Source organism: Heptranchias perlo, chromosome 23 (assembly GCF_035084215.1).
Source record: "Heptranchias perlo isolate sHepPer1 chromosome 23, sHepPer1.hap1, whole genome shotgun sequence".
Lineage (NCBI taxonomy): Eukaryota > Metazoa > Chordata > Chondrichthyes > Hexanchiformes > Hexanchidae > Heptranchias > Heptranchias perlo.
The window spans coordinates 6,103,056-6,128,218 of record NC_090347.1 but is presented as its reverse complement, the minus strand read 5'-3'; the positions used below and the strand labels follow the sequence as shown (position 1 = coordinate 6,128,218).

The following is a 25,163-nucleotide window of genomic DNA, read 5'->3' as shown; positions in this document are numbered from 1 at the left end:
TCCCGGCAAGAGCGAGGACCTTCAGAAGACGGGGGGGGTGGGGAGAACCGGGACAACTCTTTTCTGGATTGTATCTTTGCATCAAATGGATGCTAGCCTTGGCTCAGCGTCAGAAGGTTGTGGGTTCAATCCCACTCCAGAGACTTGAGTACATAATCCAGACTGACGCTCCAGTGCAGTAGTGAGCGAGTGAGACGTTAAACCCCGACTGCCCTTTTAGGTGGATGTAAAAGATCTTCTGGCACGATTCAAAAAGGAGCCGGGAGGTTCCCCCCCCTCCCCTCAATGTCCTGACCAATATTTATCCCTCAATCAACATCACTAAGGCAGATTATCTGGTCATTATCACATTGCTGTTTCTGGGACCTTGCTGTGCGCAAATTGGCTGCTGCGTTTCCTATATCACAACAGTGACTACACTTCAAAAGTACTTCAACGGCTGTGAACTGCTTTGGGACTTCTTGAGGTTGTGAAAGGTGCTATAATAATGCAAGATGTTTCTTGCAATTGTACCTGAAGAGATGATCAGAAAGAAATAAGTGTAATGTTTCGGAGATGAGATTGGCAAAGGATCAATATCAGTCCTGACAATACACAAAAGTAATGGAAAGATCAGTCTCAAATGTAAAGCCCCTATTACGTTCTCTTATTCAGTTAACTATCCATTCACCTTCCGTTGGAAAGTTTAGCCGCAACACTCAGTTGTGATCTTGATGTGATTATAGTTGGTTAACAGCATTCACTGCTGTCAGGTCCCTGACTTCAGAGAAAACAATTACCTGAGAATGAAGATGAAAATTGAAGGGAAAGTCAGCGATTTTGTGAATAACTGGCAATTCAGTTCTGAGGTTGGGGAAGGAACTGCTGTGTGGCTATGACATCAGGTGCAAGTGACATGACGAACCGTTGTTACATCGCTGTCAAATGTTTCTTCATAGTGAAGGGCTTCTGTTGATACAGGCATTAGAAAGGTCAAGGGTCAGGAGGAGCCATTTGGTCCACTGAACCTTGCCCTTGGCCAAGTAAGTCGTTCATTTTGTTTTTATTCATTCATGGGATGTGGGCGTTGCTGGCGAGGCCGGCATTTATTGCCCATCCCTAATTCCCAGAGAAGGTGGTGGTGAGCCGCCTTTTTGAACCACTGCAGTCCGTGTGGTGAAGGTTCTCCCACAGTGCTGTTAGGAAGGGAGTTCCAGGATTTTGACCCAGCGACGATGAAGGAACAGCGATATATTTCCAAGTCGGGATGGTGTGTGACTTGGAGGGGAACATGCAGGTGGTGTTGTTCCCATGTGCCTGCTGCCCTTGTCCTTCTAGGTGGTAGAGGTCGCGGGTTTGGGAGGTGCTGTTGAAGAAGCCTTGGCGAGTTGCCGCTGTTCCTCTGGAGGTCACCATGCTGACTTATTTGTGTTTCAGCACTGCCACTGAAGTTGTGCTTGATGTTGACGTTAATCTGCTGTTATATTGGGTTTAGTTGGGGTAGAGGGGGTGCTGGCTCCTCGCATTTGGATGCTGTGCTATTGGTTACAACCTCACAGTGAACTTGCTGGGTTTGAGAAGGACACTGGCCCCAGCAACTTAAACCTCCCAGCCTCGCATCCAAGTGTTGAAAACAGCTAAACTCTGAAGGGTAAAAGATCATTTTGGTGCTTCCAGCGTAGAGTTTCACCTGAGCCCCTTCCGGGGCTCCCCATCCATTAATTTTAATGGATAGAAAATCACGGAGGGCCTCCTGGCTGGATTCCTGATGCTCGTAAAGCTCGGCACTGGGATCATTATAGATGGATTTTTCCTTTGTGTCTCTTGTCCCTCGCCTGACAGTTTATTCCAGACATTTCTCACCCTTTGAGCGAATAAGCTCCTTCTGGTATATGATCTAAATTTACTTTTCACTAGTTTGTATCACTAGAACACAGATCAGGAAGACCAATCAGCTCAGCTCATCCAGAAATATCCTGCAGTCTCCTCCCCGCCCCCATCGCATCATCCAACTGTTTCTCCAGGGTTTTTATAATCACTGCTCTACCCAGAGCTCCATCCCACATCTTGATTACTCTTTGTGTGAGGTAGTCTTTAAGTTTGCCATTTACTAGTTTGAACCTGTGTCCCCTTATCTGACTGTTTGAAATAATGTTCTGGATCTATTTTTTGCACCGTTTATCATCTTTTGGGGCTCAGTCGGTAGCTCTCTCGCCTCCGAGTCAGAAGGTCGTGGGTTCAAGTCCTGCTCCAGAAACTTGAGCACAAAATCTCGGCTGACAGTGCAGCACTCCCTCAGTACTGTCAGAGGTGCCAACTTTTGGATGAGATGTAAAAGATCCCATGGCACTATTTACATAGAATTACATGGAATGTACAGCACAGAAACAGGCCATTCGGCCCAAAGGGTTCATGCCGGCATTTATGCTCCATAGGCTCCAAGCCTCCTCCCTCCCTACTTCATCTCACCCTATCAGCATATCCTTTTATTCCTTTCTCCCTCATGTGTTTATCTAGCTTCCCCATAAATGTATCTATGCTAGTCGCCTATTTGAAGAAGAGCAGCCGAGTTTTCCCCAGTGTCCTGGGCCAATATTTATCCCATAACCAACATCACAAACAGATTATCTGGTCATTATCACATTGCTGTCTGTGAGATCTTGCTGTGCGCATATTGGCTGCTGCGTTTCCTACATTATAACAGCGACTACACTTCAAAAGTACTTCATGAGCTGTAAAGCGCTTTGGATCGTCCTGAGGTTGTGAAAGGCACCATTTAAATGCAAGCTCTTTCCTTTTCTTTCCATATCCCCCCGACTGTCGCCTTCTTTTCAAAGAACGAACGAACCTGCTTTTGTACCTCCGTGTAATTCTAAGTAAGTCCCTGCCAAGAAGCTGGGCCTGCGCTGGGTGTGCACCCCAGGCCATGCAAATAACTGGGCTCAGGAAAACTGCGGGCACCTCGCCCCTCCGGTACGCTGCACCTGTCAGACGTCTGGCTGGCAAAAATCGGCTCCCTCATTCCCAAATAAAAGCAGCCCTTAAAAGGGGGCACCGGGTTGGCCTATCGGGTGAGTTTGCGGTGGGAGGTTGGCATTGCTGCTGCTTTTGTTGTCAGACTCTGCAGCGAGGTGTAAAACAGAAACCGCCCCTGCACATTCCCCCATGTGCAATCACCAATTATCATCTTGCTACGCTGCTTGCAAAGAAAAAGCAAAACAGCAGATTTGCATATGTAATAGAACAGGAAGAACCAGCAACATTTATCTCCAGTGAGAGATGCCTTATCTCCGCTCTGGCCGCGCACAGACATGGGCTGCAATTCAGGCTCTTCACAGAAACATTGTTTTGATATCCGATAATCGTTTTAAATACAATTATGCTGCAAAATATCATTAAGTTGCCCATCAAGCTGTGCTTGGACAATAAAGGAACATAGACTCCAGGACTGGGTTTTGCGGGCGTAAATGCATAAACAAATTTAAAACCAAATTTAAACCCTGGCCACCAAATATACCTGCCACCCTTTCAACATTCCCAAGTTGAGGCCCAACAACCTGACATTTCAACACTAAAGCCTCACAATATTTTCAAATGTAAGGAATCTTATAGTCCAACTGTTTTATTTGAAAATCACAAGCTTTCGTCAGGTGAGTGTGGGATTCCATGGAATGTTACCGCATTTATAGTCAGAGAACGATACCTGGTGATTACAGATAATCTTTCCAACTGCTCGTTGTCAAGGCAATCAAAGTGTTCAATATTTTCAAAGGTTTCTGTTTAGAAAGTCCCACTCGCCCATCACCCCTGTCCTCGCTGACCGACATTGGTTCCCACTCCTCCAACTCCTCAAATTTAAAATTCTTATCCTTGTGTATAGATCCCTCATGGCCTTGTCCCTCCCTGTCGCTGTAACCTCCTTCAGACAGCTTGATGGGCAACTTAATGAAATATTGCAGCATAACTGTATTTAAAATGATCATTGGATATCAAGACAATGTTTCTGTGAAGAGCCTGAATTGCAGGCCAAGTCTGAGAACCCTCCCCCCAAAATCTCCGTTCCTCTGACTCCAGTTTCTTGTGTGTGTCCCATCCCTTTGACGCACTATTGGCGGCCATGCCTTCAGCAGCTTAGGTCCCAAGCTCTGGAATTCCCTCCATAAACCTATCTACTTCTCCACCTCCATCTCCCTCTTTAAAACCCTCCTTAAAACCCACCTCGACGAACAAGCTTTGGTCACCCCATAATCTTTTTTTCTCCTGTGAAGCACTGTAGAACATTATTTTACGTTAAAGGCACTACAGTATATAAATGCAAGTTGTTGTTAAAACAATTTTTAAAAAACTGATCCTATCAACCACTAAATATCGAGGGTTGTGTAAAGGAGAGACAGGAATGAGAATACAGTACTATAGACCGAGATGGGTTACAAGCAGTGATTCAACGGAGGGCATTTGGATGACAAGTGAGAGACAGACAGACAGACAGACAAAGAAAGATGGTGGGTGAGACACAGCCTGAAGCTGGAGTGCTTTGTTAGCTCGGTCCTGAGATTAGATTTCGACACTGATAATCATCCAGCGTTCGTTGTTACACGGTTATGAAAATTTTATTCTTTTAAATGGAAATAAAAGTTTTCAACAGAAGTGATGATGTTTGTTCAGACTGAATTCAATAAATCTCAGCAAGAGAAGGGCTCATGGGGTTGTGGGTAATATATTAGCATGGATAGAGGATTGGTTAACGGATAGAAAACAGAGAGTAGGAATAAACGGGTCATTCTCAGGTTGGCAGGCTGTAACTAGTGGGGTGCCACAAGGATCGGTGCTTGGGCCTCAGCTATTTACAATCTATATTAATGATTTAGATGAAGGGACCGAGTGTAATGTATCCAAGTTTGCTGACGATACAAAGCTAGGTGGGAAAGTAAGCTGTGAGGAGGACACAAAGAGTCTGCAAAGGGATACAGACAGGTTAAGTGAGTGGTCAAGAAGGTGGCAGATGGAGTATAATGTGGGAAAATGTGAGGTTATTCACTTTGGTAGGATGATGTGGAGATGCCGGTGATGGACTGGGGTTGACAACTGTAAACAATTTTACAACACCAAGTTATAGACCAGCAATTTTATTTTAAATTCACAAGCTTTCGGAGGCTTCCTCCTTCCTCAGGTGAACGATGTGGAAATGAAGTCCTCGAAATGAAATCGCATTTATAATTCACAGAACAATGCTTGGTGATTACAGACAGTTTTTTCAACTGCCCGCTGCCAAGGCAATCAGTGTGCAGACAGACAGGTGTTACCTGCAAGGTCTCAGAATATACAAATCACCAAAAAAAAACACAAAAAAAAAACAAAAAAAAAACAACAAACAAAAAAAAAGAGATAGAGAGGTAGAAACATAGAAAAGACAGCAACTGACCCGTTATATTAAAAACAGATAACATTTGTTCGCTGGTGGGGTAACGTGTAGCGTGACATGAACAGAAAAACAGAATATTAAATGTTGTTCAGAGGGATTTGGGTGTCCTTGTACACGAAACTCAGAAAGTTAACATGCAGGTACAGCAAGCAATTTGGAAGGCAAATGGTATGTTGGCCTTTATTGCAAGGGGGTTGGAATACAAGAGTAAGGAAGTCTGGCTACAATTGTGTAGGGCTTTGGTGAGACCTCATCTGGAGTACTGTGTACTGTTTTGGTCTCCTTACCTCAGGAAGGATATACTTGCCTTAGAGGCGGTGCAACGAAGAAGGTTCACTAGATTGACTCCTGGGATGAGAGGGTTGTCCTATGAGGAGAGATTGAGTAGACTGGGCCTATACTCTCTGGAGTTTCGAAGAATGAGAGTTGATCTCATTGAAACATATAAGATTCTGAGAGGGCTTGACAGGGTTTTTTTTTTCGTTCATGGGATGTGGGCGTCGCTGGCGAGGCCGGCATTTATTGCCCATCCCTAATTGCCCTTGAGAAGGTGGTGGTGAGCCGCCTTCTTGAACCGCTGCAGTCCGTGTGGTGACGGTTCTCCAACAGTGCTGTTAGGAAGGGAGTTCCAGGATTTTGACCCAGCGACATATTTCCAAGTCAGGATGGTGTGTGACTTGGAGGGGAACGTGCAGGTAGTGTTATTCCCATGTGCCTGCTGCTCTTGTCCTTCTAGGTGGTAGAGGTCGCGGGTTTGGGAGGTGCTATCGAAGAAGCCTTGGCGAGTTGCTGCAGTGCATCCTGTGGATGGTACACACTGCAGCCACAGTGCATCGGTGGTGAAGGGAGTGAATGTTTAGGGTGGTGGATGGGGTGCCAATTAAGCGGGCTGCTTTGTCCTGGATGGTGTCGAGCTTCTTGAGTGTTGTTGGAGCTGCACTCATCCAGGCAAGTGGAGAGTATTCCATCACACTCCTGACTTGTGCCTTGTAGATGGTGGAAAGGCTTTGGGGAGTCAGGAGGTGAGTCACTCGCCACAGAATACCCAGCCTCTGACCTGCTCTTGTAGCCACAGTATTTATGTGGCTGGTCCAGTTTAGTTTCTGGTCAATGGTGACCCCCAGGATGTTGATGGTGGGGGATTCGGCGATGGTAAAGCCGTTGAATGTCAAGGGGAGGTGGTTAGACTCTCTCTTGTTGGAGATGGTCATTGCCTGGCACTTGTCTGGCGCGAATGTTACTTGCCACTTATCAGCCCAAGCCTGGATGTTGTCCAGGTCTTGCTGTATGCGGGCACGGACTGCTTCATTATCTGAGGGGTTGCGAATAGAACTGAACACTGTGCAATCATCAGCAAACATCCCCATTTCTGACCTCATGATGGAGCACAAGTCTTCAGCACTACAGCCGGGATGTTGTCGGGGCCCATAGCCTTTGCTGCATCCAGTGCACTCAGCCGTTTCTTGATATCTCGTGGAGTGAATCGAATTGGCCGAAGACTGGCTTCTGTGATGGTGGGGATATCGGGAGGAGGCCGAGATGGATCATCCACTCGGCACTTCTGGCTGAAGATGGTTGCAAACGCTTCAGCCTTGTCTTTTGTACTCACGTACTGGACTCCGCCATCATTGAGGATGGGGATGTTTACAGAGCCTCCTCCACCCGTTGGTTGTTTAATTGTCCACCACCATTCACGACTGGATGTGGCAGGACTGCAGAGCTTTGATCTGATCCGTTGGTTGTGGAATCGCTTAGCTCTGTCTATAGCATGTTGCTTCCACTGTTTAATATGCATGTAGTCCTGAGTTGTAGCTTCACCAGGTTGGCAGCTCATTTTTAGGGTAGATGCTGAAAGGCTCTTTCCCCTGGCTGGAGAGTCTAGAATTAGGGGACATAGTCTCAGGATAAGGGGGTCGGCTATTTAGGTCTGAGATGAGGAGGAATTTCTTCACTTGGAGGGTTGCGAATCTTTGGAATTCTCCATCCCAGAGGGCTGTGGATGCTGAGTCGTTGAATATATTCAAGACTGAAAGCGATAGATTTTTGGACTCTAAGGGAATCAAGGGATAGGGCGGGAAAATGGAGTTGAGGTTGAAGATCAGCCATTAACTTATTGAATGGCAGAGCAGGCTTGAGGGGCCTGCTCCTATTACGTTCTTATCAATAGATATTTGATGAGTCAACAACTTTGCAATCCATGGGCGGCAAAGTTTCAGGTCAGTTACACAGTTCGTACAAGTACTTCTGATCAGCCAGTGTGCAAGGACTGAGAAGCTGGCAGCCATCTTCAATTTTACTTTCTCTGTGACAGTTTTCTGGATGAAAATATGACATTTCAATGGAATACAGAGGGTGGGGGAATCACAAAGGGACATTGCTAAGTGCCTTTGGGCTGTAGGTTGAAAGCAACAGTCTCACTTATGGTGTGGGTTTGGGGTTGACTGACGGAGCATATTTGCATGTGCTCGAGTATCCACGCTCGAGTATCCACGCCCGAGTATCCACGCCCGAGTGGGCGTACCCAGGTTTTTCTGGACTTTTCTTTGGGAGGAAAGAAAGGAAGAACGTGGATTTCTATAGCACCTGTCACGACCTCAGGATGTCGCAAAGCACTCTACAACCTCGGTTTATCGGAAGGCGACACCTCCAACAGTGCAGCACTCCCTCAGTACTGTACTGGAGTGTCAGCCTAGATTTTATGCTCAAGTCTCTGGAGTGGGGCTTGAACCCACGACCTTCTGACTCAGAGGCGAGAGAGCTACCGACTGAGCCACGGCTGACACTACAAAGAATTTATTTCTCAGTCACGAGGGAGGAGGAGTTTCGACAGATTCTTGCTGGATCCAAGGTTGACAGTTTTTACTCTTTCAGAGCCCTTGTTTTACAAGATCAGTCTTGTCTTCACATTGCAGTGTTTTGTCTCGTGCCTTCTGACACACACACACACACACACACACACACACACACACTTCTGTCACAAGGTTAGCTGCTAGTTGCTACGGCCGTTGCCAAGGGAACACTGTTTGGCACAGATCACAGGTACTATTAGCTCATGTGGGATGGCGTGGGTGGGGGCAGGGGGTCAGATTAACGAATGCTAATGTGGGGCGGGTTTGTTTATGTAGTGGACGTAGTGCCAGTCTGTGACACTATTTCCCCCTCCCTGTGTGAGAGCACAGACAGCATTAGATTATAAATCAGTGACATTTCTCACACAGTCAGTGGTTACCAATACTGATCGCTGCTCAGCAGGAAACAGGAAAGAAAACAAAAGCTGCAGCCTCGCCATTTACTGATCCGAGTCAAACAAATTATTTTAATTCCTTGTACCTTTGTTCAGTTCCACAATACAACTACTTAAAGCAGCTACGTCACTAGTGCAAAACTAAAACATTCGACCTGCCACAACCTGTCTACATGTTTCAAAGAAGGAAATCAGCAGTTAATTCTTACACAACGATTCCATCACCAAACATACCTACCCCTCCCCTCTCCACTTTCCGCAGGAACTGTTCCCTTTGTGACACCCTGCTTAACTCCTCCATCACCCCTACCACCTGCTCTCTTTCTCCTGGCACCTTCTCCTTCAAGCACAGGAGATGTAACACCTGCCCATTCGCCTCCTCCCACACCACTGCCCCAGGGCCCCCAATACTCCTTTTGGGTGAGTCAGTAATTAGTGGACTTCCTCCAACCCAGCACCCTGTATTTGCGGCTCACAGTGCGGACTGCTCTACACTGGGGAGACCAACCACAGGTTGGAGGACCACTTAGCCAAACACTCCCATCCTGTTCCACACGTGTGACCCTGAGCTCCCTGCCGCTTGCCACCTCAGTTCCCTGTCCCACGTCCGCTTTGACCTCTCAGTCTTTGACCTTCTACACTGTTCCGATGATCTTGAGGGATGGCACCTTATCCTTCGATGAGGCACTTTGCTGCCCTCTGGCTTTAATATCCAACCTCCATTAATAACCCATATTTGAACATCACCCATAGTGTGTTCAGCAAAAAGAAATGTCCCATTTTTGTTGTTGAAAATTCTTCATTTCTGACCAGTAGCATCTGCTGGCAGGTTTGCTGTGTAAATGTGTATGTAAGTTGGTCCCTCTGAATCTTAGCGTATTATTATAGAACCAGTTTCATCATTGGTGCAATGACGAGCACAGGGCAAGAAACAACAGAACTGCGTTCTTCCCTCCACATATAGTGGAGTGTTTGTTTTTTCCTACATTACAACAGTGACTACACTTCAAAAGTACTTAGTTGGTTATAAAGCGGTTTGGGACGTCCTGAGGTGGTGAAAAGTGCTATATAAATGCCAGTCTTTCTTTAATTTTCTGAAATACTATTTATGGAACAACTTACCATCAAATGTTATATTTTCAATCTGAATAATAACCAATAGATATTTGGGAGGGACCACAAGGCATCAGTCTCACGTAGCGTCTGATGGTGACTTTATCCACCATTTAATCTTATTTCGCCATCAGTGCCAATCGATGGCCAGCCACCTCTGTACACCCTCTCAGTGCAAGCACGAGGAACAGTATCTGATCTTTCTATTGGGCACCTGGCAACCATCTGGCCTCAATATATAGAGTTCAATAACTTCAGACCCTAACTATAGCTTTCACTTTCTCTTCAGCAGGACTGAGTTGGGTCTGCACCATTACTTACAACATTACTGTAGGGACCAGTTCTTTAAAACAAGCACCACTCAGTCCTTCAGTGGAGACACCATCATTTGAGACAAATACCGCTCACTGTACAGAACATACACTCTCCCTTGCCTGTACAAGTCACTGCATGTAGTGTGCACCTGGATTTCAGCCCCTTTCCTAATGCAGAATGGCACCCAACACATGTAAAATGACAGCGTGCTCCCTCGTACTTGAGGGCGAGTCAAGTCAATGGGATGTGCTGGTAGAGAGAAACTGTGAATTTGAGTCAATAAGTCCACGTGCCCCAAGATATGCCGCGTCCCACCGAACACTAATGTGGATCAGCATTAGAGGCGAGTCTCTCATCCAAATCCACTACCCTTAACACCCAACCGTAGGGCTGTCCTGACTATTAGCTTCACCCGTTGGCTAATAGGTCCTACCAAGAGAATTCAATGGGACTGAAACTAATGCTATATCAGCTGTGGTTCAGTGGTAGCACTCTCGTACCTGAGTCAGAAGGTCATGGGTTCAAGTCCTACTCCAGGGACTTGAGCATGAATTCTAGGCTGACACTCCCAGTGCAGTACCGAGCGAGTGCTGCACTGTCAGAAGTGCCGTCTTTCAGATGGGACATTAAACCAAGGCCCCGTCTGCCCACTCAGGTGGACATAAATTATTCCATGGCACTATTTCGAAGAAGAGCAGGGGACTTCTTCCCAGTGTCCGGGCCAATATTTATCCCTCAACTAACATCACGCAAACAGATTACCCGGTCATTATCACATTGCGAGTTGTGGGAACAAATTGGCTGCCAAGTCTCCAATATTGAGACAAATACCGCTCACTGTACAACAATGGCTACACTTCAAAAGTACTTCATTGGCTGCAAAGCGCTTTGGGAAGGTCCTGAGGTCGTGAAAGGCGCTATACAAATACAAATCTTCTTTCTTTTTTTTAATGCTGCAGTGGCATTACAAGACTGTTGCTGGCATTACAAGACTGTTGCCAGGTGGTATCAGTACCTCCAGGGGCACGGGGGGGGCGGGTGGCAGGTATCGCCAGTGTCATCGGTACACCAGCTTCCACCATTTTTCCAACCGCAGGTCAAGCAGTCTGCCTGACTGCATAGATTAGCCACGGTGCTTCTCACTCACTGGCCCGGGGGGGACCTGCCTTGACCATCGGGGATGGTTCACGGTCAATCTAGTGAAAGTAAACAATCGTGCTTAAACTCCAGGTGTAAAATGGCAGACGCGCAATGTTTTATGTTACTGCCAAGTAGTCTGGAACTCACCCACCAACGCAATTGGGTTGGATTCAGGATCACCGACAGTGTATCTGCTCACTATAAACACAAGTTAACAGTCCTTTATTCTCTTAAAACACAGTTAAAACTCAGACCGAGTCAGAAGTTTACATTTCAGCCATTGATTTTGGTGTATCTGCTCCTGATTATATGATACAGTTTGAAGGAGGCCACTCAGCTCATCCATCCAGAAACCAACTCCAATTCCCTAATCATAGCATCCAAATGTCTCCTAAGTGATCCCAGGGCTTATCTCCACTGACCTGTCCAAAGTCCATTCCATATGCAGGTCATTCGCTATTTGACTCTACGTCCCCTTGTTCTATTCTCACAATTTAAACTGAGATACTGTGATCACAGCTCCTGTTTTCAGAAACCTCAAAAGGAAAAATCAAAAATCTGGAGGCCGGCCAGGAGATCATTGGAAAAGTCTTGACAATGACAAAGGTACGGATGAGGGTTTCAGTAGCAGATGGGCTGAGGCATGAGCGAGGCAGGCTATGTTACAGATGTGGAAGTAGGTGGTCTTTGTGATGGTGAGGATATGAAGTCAGCAGCTCGGCTCAGGGTCGAACACGATGCCGAGGTTGTGAACAGTCTGGTTCAGCCTGAAGCAGTGGCTGGGGAGGGGGTTGGAATCGGTGGTGAGGGAATGGAATTTGTGGCGGGGACTGAAGACAGTGGCTTCAGTCTTCCCATGTTTAACTGGAAGGAACTGAGGCTTATCCAGGACTGCATGTTGAACAAGCAGTCTGACAAACCAGAGGAAGCGGAGGGGTCGAGAGAGACGATGGAGAGGTAGAGATGGTTGTTGTCATTTAAAGCTAATCCAATGTAGCCCAAGATGGTGGGAAGAAGCAACATGTAGATGAGAAGATGAGGGGGCCATGGATAGACAGTGGGGAACGCCGGAGGTGACAGGGAGAGAGCTGGAAGAGAGGCCATTGCTGGGGATGCTCTGTCTATGATTGGATATGTAAGAGTGGAACCAGGCAAGGGCAGTCTCACCAAGCTGGACAACAAAGGAGGTGCCGGAGGAGGGTGGTGTGGTAGACAGGGTCAAAAGGTCGTGGATGACAAGGAGGAATAACGCACACAGTCACAATCACAGAGAATGTTATTTGAGTCTTTGGTTAGGGCCGTCTCGATGCTGTGGGAGGATCGGAAACCTTTCCCTATATTCTACTTTCCATCTGAACACTCAGGCAAGGGCTTCAGTTTAACGTCTCAACCGAAAGATGACATCTCCGACAGTGCAGCACTCCCTGCACTGGAGTGTCAGCCTAGATTATGTGCTCACATCTGGAGTGTGGCTCGAACCTACGACCTCAAGGGTGCCACCAACTGAGCCAAGCTGACACCACAGTGCGATACAAAAACTGCAAAGTTACAGCCTGGATTACTCTGGGACACAGCTGCATGAGCTCACAGGAGTCAATCCCTAAGAAGAGAATTAAAAAGCAATCACAAATAAAGCTGATGGTAAAACTCATGGGCAACGATGTGTCAGCCTCACAAATGGATCAAGGGCATTGACAGATAGGGGGTTAGCTCACGAGATTTTGTCCCCAGTCTCCTGCTTCCTTAGACACAAGCCTGGATCTGAGACAACGTCACAGCCTCAATTTTCCCACCTGCACTCGATGCCAGCGAGGCTCCGCATCAGTGTCGTAAAATTACTAGGTATCAGCCGTGGCTCAGTGGGGAGCCCTCTCGCCTCTGAGTCAGGTCGTGGGTTCAAACCCCACTCCAGAGATTTGAGCACATAATCCAGGTTGACACTCCCAGTGCAGTACTGAGGGAGTGCTGCACTGTCGTAGGTGCCATCTTTCGGATGAGATGTTAAACCAAGGCCCCATCTGCCCTTTCAGATGGATGTATAAGATCCAATGGCACTATTTCATAGAGGAGCAGGGAGTTCTCCCTTGGCCAATATTTATCCCTCAGCCAACATCGCTAAAAAAAATTATCCGGTCATTTATCTCATTGCTGTTTGTGGGAGCTTGCAGTGCGTACATTATCGGCCTTGTTTGCCTACATTACAATAGCGACTACACTTCAAAAGTATTTAATTGGCTGTAAAGCACTTTGGGAGGCCCTGAGGTTGTGAAATGCATGTCTTTTTACTCCAACAGTGTTCCTCTAACGCAGCAAATTTCCAATTAGAAAGAAGAATTTCAACCTTTCTTTAATGATTGATCTCCTCCTCTCCGGAAAGTGCTGAGTTAGCTTGATAGAAATGACAGTAGGAAGGAACCATTTGATGCCTCACACCATGTACCTCTGATCTCATTTACCTGCTCTTCCCTGACATCCTTTTATATTCTACCTTTTCAAAAACAATTCCAATTTCCTTTTCAATGGCGTTCTTGTCTCCGCCTCCATAGCCACTTACGGTAGAGATGTGAAAGGTCCAATATACATGCAAGCTCTTTCTTTCTTTAACCCTCTCCTCTCCAGTTAAAAAAGGCCCCCTTTTTTTTGAGCTTTTCTTCGTAACTATAATTTCTCATTATCAGCATCATTCTGGACCTCCGGTGAGATTTGGTTCCAGGGTCCCTGCAGTCCTTTGGCGTCTCACCAAAAAGGCTGCTCTTCACGTGCGAGCTTAGACTGTGAGTGTCAGGCGACACTTCATCCATGGGGTGCATCATCGCTAAGCTCAACAATGTCCTTGGTGGCAGGGTAAGTAGTGTAGGCGGGAGGGTAAGATTACAAAGAGACATTGAGCAGGCAAAACTGGCGGATATATTTCAATGCAGGAAAGTGTGAGCTCATCTATTTTGGTGGAAAGCTAGGAACAATGGAGGCCCAAAGAAATTTAGGGGTCCACGTACACAGATCACTAAAATGTAGTGGTCAGGTACAAAAAATAATCAAAAAGGCTAATGGAATGTTAGTCTTTATAAGTAGAGGGCTAGAATGCAACTTAAGAAATAGGAGCAGGAGTAGGCCATCCGGCCCCTCGAGCCTGATCCACCATTCAGTAAGATCATGGCTGATCTTCGACCTCAACTCCACTTTCCCGCCCAATCCCCATATCCCTTTATTTCCCTAGACTCCAAAAATCTATCCATCTCAGCCTTGAATACACTCAACAACTCAGCATCCACGGCCCTCTGAGGTAGAGAATTCCAAAGGTTCACAACCCTCTGTGTGAAGAAATTCCTCCTCATCTCAGTCCTAAACGGCCGACCCCTTATCCTGAGCCTATGCCCCCTAGTTCTAGACTCTCCAGCCAAGGGAAACAACCTCTCAGCATCTACCCTGTCAAGTGCCTCAGAATCTTAAATGTTTCGATGAGATCACCTCTCATTCTTCTATGCTCCAGAGAGTATATGCCCATTCTACTTAATCTCTCCTCATGGGACAACCCTCTCATCCATCTCTCAACCCTCTCATCATCAATCTACAAAGGGGAAGAAGTTTTGTTACAGCTATACAAAGCCCTGGCTGGACCACATCTGGAATACTGTGTACAGTTCTGGGCACTGCACCTTAGAAAGGATATATTGGCCTTGGAAGGAGTGCAGCGCAGATTCACCAGAATGTTATCAAGACCCCAAGGGTTAAATTATGAGGTGAGATTACATAAACTGGGCTCGTATTCCCTGGAATATAGAAGTTTAAGGGGTGATTTGATTGAGGTTTTTAGGATTTTGAAAGGAACTGATAGGGTAGATAGAGAGAAACTTTTTCCATTGATGGGGGAGTCTAGGAGAACGGGATGCAACGTTAAAATCAGAGCCAGGCCATTGAGGAGAGAAGTTAGGAAACACTTCTTCACACAAAGGGTCGTAGAAGTATGGAACACTCTCCCACTAAAAGCAGTAGATGCTAGCTCAATTAATAATTTTAAATCTGAGATCAATAGATTTTTGCTGGCCAAGGGTATTAAGGGATATGGAGCCAAGGTGGGTAAATGGAGTTAGGATACAGATCAGCCATGATCTCGTTGAATGGCGGAACAGGCTCGAGGGCCTGAATGGCCTCCTCCTGTTCCTATGTTCCTCACCCAGTGTCCAGATGCTTTTCAGCAGTGGTCACTGGGTCAGCAGTCAGGGGTGGAAACCTCAGCTGATTTTTTTTCTCCTCCCCGATCCAGTGGCACTGAGGCCAATTGGAATGCCCCCACCGCAGCCTGGCTGAGACCAGCTGACTCAGCACAGATCAGGAACGGAACCTGGGACCCGAAGGGTCCGTGTGGCTCAGGTACGACTGAGTGATTGATGGAGCCACAACCACTTTCAAAGTTAAGGTTTATCACCAGTTTTCTTTTTATGCCCCTCGGACACACAGATTTCTCCTGCTGCAGAGTAACATTAGCAGATGGGCCTTGATCCTTCATGAATGGACGGTGGGGGCCCAATTTCCAACTGCAAGATAATTAACAATTACAGGGACCAACTGTTTACTTTTTAGATTCTTTCTCGGGACAAGCGTCACTGGCAAGGCCAGCATTTATTGCCCATCCCGAATTGCCCTTGAGAAGGTGGTGGTGAGCCGCCTTCTTGAACCGCTGCAGTCCGTGTGGTGAAGGTTCTCCCACAGTGCTGTTAGGAAGGGAGTTCCAGGATTTTGACCCAGCGACGATGAAGGAACGGCGATATATTTCCAAGTCGGGATGGTGTGTGACTTGAATGGGAACTGGAGATGATGTTGTTCCCACGCGCCTGCTGGCCTTGTCCTTCTAGGTGGTGGAGGTCGTGGGCCTGGGCCTGAGAGGTACTATCGAAGAAGCTGTTGTGGATTCTGGCTCCAAAACACATTGGGGGAGGAGGTGCGAGGAAATTAGTGTTCAGCTGTGTCAGCCACGTTCCAGCAGTCAGCAGGTTCTTAGTTCAAGTCCCACTCCAGAGACTTTAGCACATAATCCAGGCCGGCACTCCAGTGCAGCAGTGAGGGAGTGATGCACTGTAGGAGTTGCCGGCTTTTGGATGAGACGTCTGGCCTCTCAGGTGGACGTAAAAGATCTCGTGGCAATATTTTGAAGAACAGCAGGGAAGTTCTCCCTGGTGTCCTGGCCAATATTTATCCCTCAACCAACATTGCTAAAAAAAAAAAACGATTATCTGGTCTTTATCTCATTGCTGTTTGTGGGATCTTGCTGTGCGCAATTTGGCTGCTGCGTTTCCTACGCTATAACAGTGACTACACTTCAAAACTACTTCATTAGTTGTAAATTGCTTTGGGACATGCTGAGGTTGTGAAAGGTGCTATATAAATGCAAGTTCTTTCTTTCTTTCTCTCCAAGAAGCTGGTCTGGGTGCTGAGGATAGCCTTTGTTACCATAACACTCTCTCTGTGCTCTGTGGGATCAGATCCTACAGGGGCCTCACCTCTGTGGCCAGTCTTCACATACAGGCATGAACAGTGAATAGTGAAGAGAAACCAGGGACTTACCTGGTCCGTGTGGGTCAGTGGCAAACCCGGGCAATGCGTTTACAAACCAAACCATCAGTAAGGCTTAATGTTGACACTGTTAAACTCTTATCAACTCTTATCAGTAAGAGAACAGATTGCAACTGTCAGCTCATTATGACTTTGTAACAGTTCGGGATGCAGGAAGAAGTTTGTGCTGAGACTGGTGATGGAGGAGGAGGAGTGCGTGACAAAAGGAAACATTTTCCTTGATATCTGGCAGAGCCCTGTAATAGTGCGAGTTTATGGCTGGATTTGGATCTTTATAGGAGAGCGAGCGGCTTTTTACTCGTGCCAATTTTTTAAAATTTAAATGGCTTATAGAAAGCGTTTAATGGTGTGCCATGTGAAAGTAAATGTACTAATACGGCCCTTTGTTACCATAACACTGTCAAGAGTGACCATGGGGGGATTTGAAACAGGCGTAGCCCTTAACAATCTGGTTTAATCTCAAGTATCCTCACTTACAGTGTTACCTCTCAGTGAACTCTGTGAGGTAGAATGCGCAATTAGTTCTGACACTGGGAGCACCTTGCGGGAATCTGGGAGCTCTCCACTCGATTTCCTGCCATGTGGAGGGGTACACTGGCCTCAGTGCCTAAAGTTACAATATGCACAACAACAACAACAACTAGCATTTATATAGCACCTTTAATGTAGTAAAACGTCCCAAGGCGCTTCACAGGAGCGATTATCAAACAAAATTTGACACCGAGCCTCATAAGGAGATATTAGGACAGGTGACCAAAAGATTCGTCAAAGAGGTAGGTTTTAAGGGGAGTCTTAAAGGAAGAGAGAGAGGCGGAGAGGATTAGGGAGGGAATCCCAGAGTTTTGGGCCCAGGCAGCTGAAGGCACGGCCGCCAATGGTGGAGTGAAGAAAATCGGGGATGCGCAAGAGGCCAGAATTGGAGGAGCGCAGAGATCTCAGAGGGTTGGAGCAGGTTACAGAGATAGGGAGGGGCGAGGACATGGAGGGATTGGAACACTAGGATGACAATTTTAAAACTGAGGCGTTGCCAGACTGGGAGCTAATGTAGGTCAGCGAACACAGGGGTGATGGGTGAACGGGACTTGGTGCGAGTTAGGATACAGGCAGCAGAGTTGTGGATGAGGACAGCGTTTACAGGAAAGTGTGATGCTCCGTGGCAGGAGTGTTAAGTCATGAAACCTACCTCTGCAAACCGTGCCTGAATAACAAAAATATATTTTGAGAGTTTACTGCTCCTGATCACTATGATAGACAAAAAGAACCAGATGGGAGATTAGAAGAATTTTTTTATGCAGCAAGTTATTATCCTGGAATGCACTGCCTGAAAAGGTGATAGAAGCAGATTGAATAACTACTTTCAAAAGGAGACTGGATATATATATATATAGATTGCAGGGCTATGGGGAAAGAGTGGAGGAGTAGGACTAATTGGACAGCTCTTCCAAAGAGCCGGCACAGGCACGATGGGCCAAATGGCCTCCTTTTGTGCTGTATCATTCTATATGCACAGATGGAGGAAAGGTCATTTCCCTCATCCCTCCGACAGGCTCCCTCCAACACTGTCTCTTGAATGTTCCAAAGTTTTTTTTTTACCATCACTCTTTGTATCCTGAATTTGACTTTTACCCATTGATAACCTTGTGCTGCAGTCAAAGGTTAATTTTAAATACTGCTCTGGATGAACCTTCTCCATACCCTCTAGTATCATACATTCCTCTGCAAAATCTCCCCTCGCCTCCATTCGGGGCTAAAGAGTCCAAGTTTCTCCAGCCTATCCTCAAAAGTCAGTCCTGGGACATTGGGGCTCAGCCTCTGAACCCTTCTGTCTCCCAGTGTCTCAGTGAGCTGGAAAAGGCAGTGCTCAAGATGTGGCCTGACTGGGGCACTGTGCAGCTGCAGTACGACTTCCTCACACTTGTACTCTGCCTATAGTAAGAGTCCAGATCAACACATGGGTACAGATTAAACACCACTATCTGAAAAGTCACTCATGTAACAGAGTGTCCAATCAACACAAACTCACACTATCTTGCCACTTCCCCACTTAATCTCAGTGTTCAATACCCAGTTGGTGCCTTCTCAGTATCCCATTGTTCTGCCTTCCGGGTGTCCATATCTTGCTGTGCTTTTGGCGCTCCCTCTCTCCAGCCTACCCTCTTCCTCACATTGACTGCATTATAATGGCCTAATCCAGAACAGCATCAGCTGCTGACACAATTAATTCCAGTTAAGAACTTCAATTTCAACTCCCTGATCTGTTAAAACCTTTTTCAATTTCCACCAAGCTGCTCGCTGATGGGCCATTAGTTGGCACTGGCACTGGCACTGGCACTGGCACTAGCTGGCGTGGACCTGAAGCTTACAGACCGGGAAGTGTCCCAGGTCCGATCTTCCTGATCTGTGCGGAGTGAGCTGATTTGGGGGGGGGGGGGGGGGGAAGGGAAGTAGTGGGGGCCTCAGTGTCGCTGAACTAGGGAGGGAAGAAGATTACGCAGCCAGTTCCATTCTACAACCACCCCTGCAGCACGTGTGTGCACTTTGGGCGAGGAAAGGATCGGGCTGGGGTGTGATGCCCTCCATAGCTGAATATCCCACTGACACTCACTGCCTGGGTTCATTAAATTATGTAAAAAAAATGTCTACGTGGATCAGATACCAGGTGGTGACTGGTGTCCCCCCAGCATGAATCAGGAGAGGAGAAAAAAAACTCCCGTGAGTAGAAGCTTTAGGAATAGATAGAAGATATGATATTTAATTTAACAATTTCAAATAGGACAATCCATAGACATGGCACTGGCATAAACCCAACGGTGACGCTTCTGATCTATTTACATATTCAATCCCATTTCAGAACTGGTGCTTTCTACTAGTACGGACTTCCTTCAGCTCGTTCGAACAGCAACTCACACTCAGCACTGCAACTGCTCACAGGCGGTAATTTCACACCCATTAATTTCACGCCTAAGATTCTAAACATTAAATTAGGTGCAATTAAAATCTTGTGGAACCCATCCTCCACAGTCATTGTAAATTTATCTTCATCCTTTATACCTGACAGCGGCCCTGCCTCCATCCCTCCCTCCCTCCCTCCTTCTCTCTTCCCTCCCTCCTTCTCTCTTCCCCTTCCCTCCCCCTTCCTGCCTCCCTCCCTCCCTCACTCCAATTATTGTGGTTGTGTCTGGGGTAGCAACTGGTCTAACAGAAAGGCAACTGCACAAGTGCTGCCTCAAACGGAGGAGGCACCACTAATATAATTAAACCACAATACCCAATTAAACTAAAATAAACTCACAATTTAAATCACAACACTACCAGTGTCGATAAGACACTCTGGGCCCTAAATTGGGCCGTGTAACGCCTGTTGTTTCGGTGCTACACGCTCAACTCACTTAACGCTCAACTCAACGCACAGTCTTAACCCCGACCATCTGAACGTGTCTGAGAGTGCCTGGAGGACCCCCCACCAGCGCTATTTAAAGGGACAGTGCAGGATTTACAGGTTAGTGGCTGGATTATTGCCTCTGGCTGCCGAGACATTCGTAACTGTTTTTGGAGGTCTCCTAGACTTGAATACTAGGACGCAGGGACATAGCCTAACATTTAGAGCCAGGACGTTCAGGAGTGAAGTTGGGAAATGCTTCTACACGCAAAGGGTGGGAGACATTTGGAACGCTCTCCTGCAGACGGCAGTTGATGCTAGCTCACTTGTGAATGTTAAATCTGAGATTGATAAATTTCTGTGAACCAAGGGTATTAAGGGATATGGGGCTAAGGCGAGTATATGGAGTTAGTTCACAGGTCTACCATGATCTCATTGAATGGTGGAACAGGCTCGAGGGGCTAAATGCCACTGCCACTTTCTGCCTCCTGAAATGCGCCACCTTCTCCTGCAAGAAACTGGGACGTGTGTCTGGGTGGTGTGCCTGTCATGGTTGAATAGCTGCCAGTGTGTGTGGCCTGTGAGTTGTGGGTGGACGGCTTGAAACAGTGGTAATGTGTAAGGGTGAGAGGAAGCATCTGGTTGGAAGAGTTGAGTACTGATGGAAAGAGTGAATTTGTTGGTATGTGGATGATGGGGGTGTGGTGCGTGGTGCAGTTGGTAGGAGACACCACTTGACAGTTGACCTCACTCACCTTGACCACTCGTGTCAAAGCATTGAACTTCTTCCTGCACTGCATCCATCTTCATGATGCTGTGCGCCTGGCATTGACTTCGTCCCCCGCTGCCTCCCACTGTCTTTTGAGTATATGTCTGGAGGGCCTCTTGCCACCTCCCCACCCCCTGCGGATATAGGATGTCCCTCCTTCTGTCCACCTCTTGCACCCAAGGTCTCTAGTGCATCAGCAGAGAACCTTGGTGCACGCACTCTCACAGGCCTGGTATAAACTCAGATCGGCAGATTGGTGAGGACTGGTGTGCAGATTGGAGGATGTGGGATTTAGTAATGCGCAACCTTTATTCACTATTTTAATATAACTCATCAGTGTGTAAACATAGGGATGGGATCTGCATCAGTATTTTACATGTGTGATGTCTGATCTCTGTTCAGACTCCATGCAGACAGTAGACTGTTATTTTCATCAAATAATAGGTACCAGCTACCTTTAAGACATTTCTATAAAACATCCTCCCTTTAAGAGATGGAGCGCCCTCTGGTGGTGGAAAGTGCAAACTGCATTTATTCCACGTGCAAGGCCTGGAACGGAACGCCGGTCGCAGGTAAGTGCTCCCCGGGGACCAAACTTGCGTCTTGTTTGCCCAGGGTCCGTTCGGTGCGGGGTGTTAGCTCATCACTCTACCGTCGCCCAGAACAGAACCTTATTCAATTTTTCCCCTCTATTCCCTGTGGTGCCCACCAGTCGCGGAAGGCCCCGAGCCTACCCAATGGACATCGCATACTCCTTCTAAGCTAGGCTGACTGACACTCCAGTGTATTACTGAGGGAGAGCTACACTGTCACAGGTCCCGTCTTTCGGATGAGACGTTAAACTTAGGCCTCGACTGCCCCCTCAGGTGGACGTAAAAGATCCCACGGCACTGTTTCGAAGAAGTGCAGGAGAGTTATCCCCGGTGTCCTGGCCAATAATAATCCCTCAACCGACACCTTAAACAGATGATCTGGTCATTTATTTCATTGCTGTTTGCGGGATCTTGCTGTGCACAAATTGGCTGCCGCGTTTCCTACATTACGACAGTGACTACACTTCAAATGGCACTTCGTTGGCTGTAAAGCGCCTTGGGATGTCCTGAAAGACCCTTTATAAATGCACGTCTTTTTTTCTTTCTTTATTTCGCAAGGCCACCCAGGCACAGACTAACCCACAGAAGAGAGAGGCAGGCAGTCAGAGAAACCCCTCCGCCCCGGGCCGTGCTCATCCAGGAGCTGCGAATGGCCATCTTTGCCAAGGAGCAGAACCACAAGAAGGCCCTACGACTTTGCCCCCCAACCCCCCCCGCATACTGGGTTGGCCAAAGATCATAAGTGCTGGCAAAGCTGCTGAAAAACTGCCCTCCCTCAGTGCCACCAGAAAACTATCGTCCCTCAGTGCCACCCAGAAAACTGCCCTCCCTCAGTGCCACCCAGAAAACTGCCCTCCCTCAGTGCCACCCAGAAAACTGCCCTCCCTCAGTGCCACCAGAAAACTGCCCTCCCTCGGTGCCACCAGAAAACTGCCCTCCCTCAGTGCCACCAGAAAACTGCCCTCCCTCGGTGCCACCAGAAAACTGCCCTCCCTCGGTGCCACCCAGAAAACTATCGTCCCTCAGTGCCACCCAGAAAACTATCGTCCCTCAGTGCCACCCAGAAAACTGCCCTCCCTCAGTGCCACCAGAAAACTATCGTCCCTCAGTGCCACCAGAAAACTGCCCTCCCTCAGTGCCACCAGAAAACTGCCCTCCCTCAGTGCCACCCAGAAAACTATCGTCCCTCAGTGCCTCTGGGAAAGCTCTCCACCTCCCCCCTTCCTCCTCCCCCCCCCACTTCCCCCCCTCCCCCACCTCCGCCTCCCCCTCTCCCCCTCCCCCTCCCCCTCCTCCCCCTCTCCCCCCTGAGGCGTGTAATCTCCTGACATCTTTCTAAAGCCTCTCACGGACTGCGACATCAGAGCAACATCAGGATTACTATTAAATCTAACACACGTGTGCGAATGGCAGCTGCTCTGCTCAGGCCGCTGAATGAAGTGTAGAACAGGACCTGGCAGCGGCCACACGGTACAGTCAACTCCAGTCTATACGTTTAGTATGAACTACACTCCGCTGATTTGCCAACAGTAAATGACACCCCTCGCACTCAGGCTCATTCAGTCCCACCTGGCCCCCACCGCACAAACATTTAAATTTTAAAAGTCACGTCATGCAACAAATAACTACAAATAATAACTGTATTCTGATGAAAGAGAAGAGGCCAGAGAGGAGATGAGGAGAATTTGTTTTACGCAGTGAGTTATAATGATCTGGAATGCACTGCCTGAAAGGGCGGTGGAAGCAGATTCAATAGTAACTTTCAAAAGGGAATTGGATCAATACTTGAAGGGGAGAAATTTTCAGGGCTATGGGGAAAGAGCAGAGGAGTGGGGCTAACTGGATAGCTCTTTCAAAGAGCCGGCACAGGCACAATGGGCCAAATGGCCTCCTTCTGTGCCATATCATTGCATGATTCTATGAAAGATCATCGACTTGAAACGTTAACTATGTTTCTCTCTCCACGGATGATGTCTGATCTGTTGATTATTTTCCAGCATTTTCTGTTTTTTTTTATTATAAATAATAATTCCACACGCTTTTAAGACATAAGTGATAAAGTCGTGATGCAGTGAACGGGGACACATTCAGGCACATCAAGTGAGATTCACCACTGATAAAATCCTACCTATCAGAAACATGTCCACCCACCAGCAAAAAGACCCTTTTCAACATAAACTGTGTTGTAAATCAGCAAACACCTGAAGTGGCACGGTCCATGCAAGGATCCGCAATATACAAAAAAGACACCGTATTCAGAAATCGAAGAAGAAAGCAAAATATTACAATCAATCGCAATGGATTTCACATCTAGGAAGATAGGACCAGCAGTTGGCCGTTTAGCTCCTTCAGCCCGTTCCGCCAATCAACGAGATCATGGCTGATCTGTGACCTAACTCCATATACCCGCCTTAACCAAAGGTATTAAGGGATATGGGGCTAACAAAAAATCTATCACTCTCAGATTTTAAATTAACAATTCAGCATTACAAGCCGTCCCGATCCTGGTCCTAGCAACATCTGCCGTTTGTGGAAGAGAGTTCCAAACTTCCACCACCCTTTGGGTGTAGAAGTGTTTCCGAACTTCACTCCTGAAAATCCTGGCTCTAATTTTTAGACTGTGTCCCCCAGTCCTGGACTCCCCAACCAGCGGAAAGAGTTTCTCTCTATCTACCTTTTGGTTCCCCATAATATCTTGAAAATTTCGATCAAATCCTCCCTTAATCTTCTAAACTCCAGGGAAAACAACCCTAGTTTGTGTGATCTCTCCTTGTAATTTAACCCTTGCCTAAGGTATATATTTAAATAAATATATATTTTATGATTATGGGGGACGGGCGTTTGCCTGCACTGATTTAGTCCAGTGCTTTTATTTGGTAAAGGAATGAAATAAGAAAATGACAAAAGGAACATCCAGAACTGCCAGAGTGCACTCGGTATATGATACAGAGCAGGAACCACCAGGAAGGTCAAAGGTTCAGGTCTGCGTTGAGTCCACAGGTGTTGGGGTGCTACAGTCAGCACCCCTAGGCTAGGGAAGAGGAAAAATATTGTTTCATTTCAGAGGTGGTTTTGTGCTGCGATGCAATTAACTTGGAAGCTTCTCGATGCAGCGCTGCTGGTTCCTGCACAGATGCAGTGAAGAGTTTACCTGTGACTCGGAGCTGGTTCTCACCGGGGACCTCCACTTTCAGGAATATCCTGCCCCTCCTCTCTGTGTGGTCCGTTCCACACATGCTGGGCACGTTTATGACACATTTCTTGTGCACATTCAGATCGCAGGCTGTGGAGCAGAAAGTTAGCTTCACTTTAGAAACGGCCGTTACAAACCTACAAACATTCACCATCCTGAACTATTCAGAAAAACTATCTTCTGTGCTTGTGGGAAACAGGAAGGGAAGAGGGGAAACGGGAAGGGAACTGTCATTAAAAATGAACGTGTATTTCCCCCGTTTAATGCACTGCCAGCGAGGAACTGAGCCAGAGAGACCAGGAAGGTTCCAATTCCTATCCCCAGATCAAGCAGAGTTAGATGATCTCAGTTAAAGTGGCAGTGCTTTGGTAGAATTGGTCCAAACGTTTCCGGGCTCAGGTTATTGGTTGGGGGAAGGGGAGAAATCAACCAAGGTTACAGCTGC

At 47.1% G+C, this 25,163-nt stretch overlaps 1 protein-coding gene across 2 annotated transcripts in view; it reads right to left on the bottom strand.

Annotated features, from left to right (window-relative positions):
• Nucleotides 1-25,163, bottom strand: part of prkcab (protein kinase C, alpha, b) — a 350,330-nt gene that overhangs the window by 115,219 nt on the left and 209,948 nt on the right. For both annotated transcript variants that reach the window (XM_068003889.1, XM_068003891.1), the window contains exon 5: nucleotides 24,677-24,808. In XM_068003889.1, coding sequence (XP_067859990.1) covers nucleotides 24,677-24,808 — 132 coding nt within the window. The remainder of the gene's footprint in view (nucleotides 1-24,676; nucleotides 24,809-25,163) is intronic.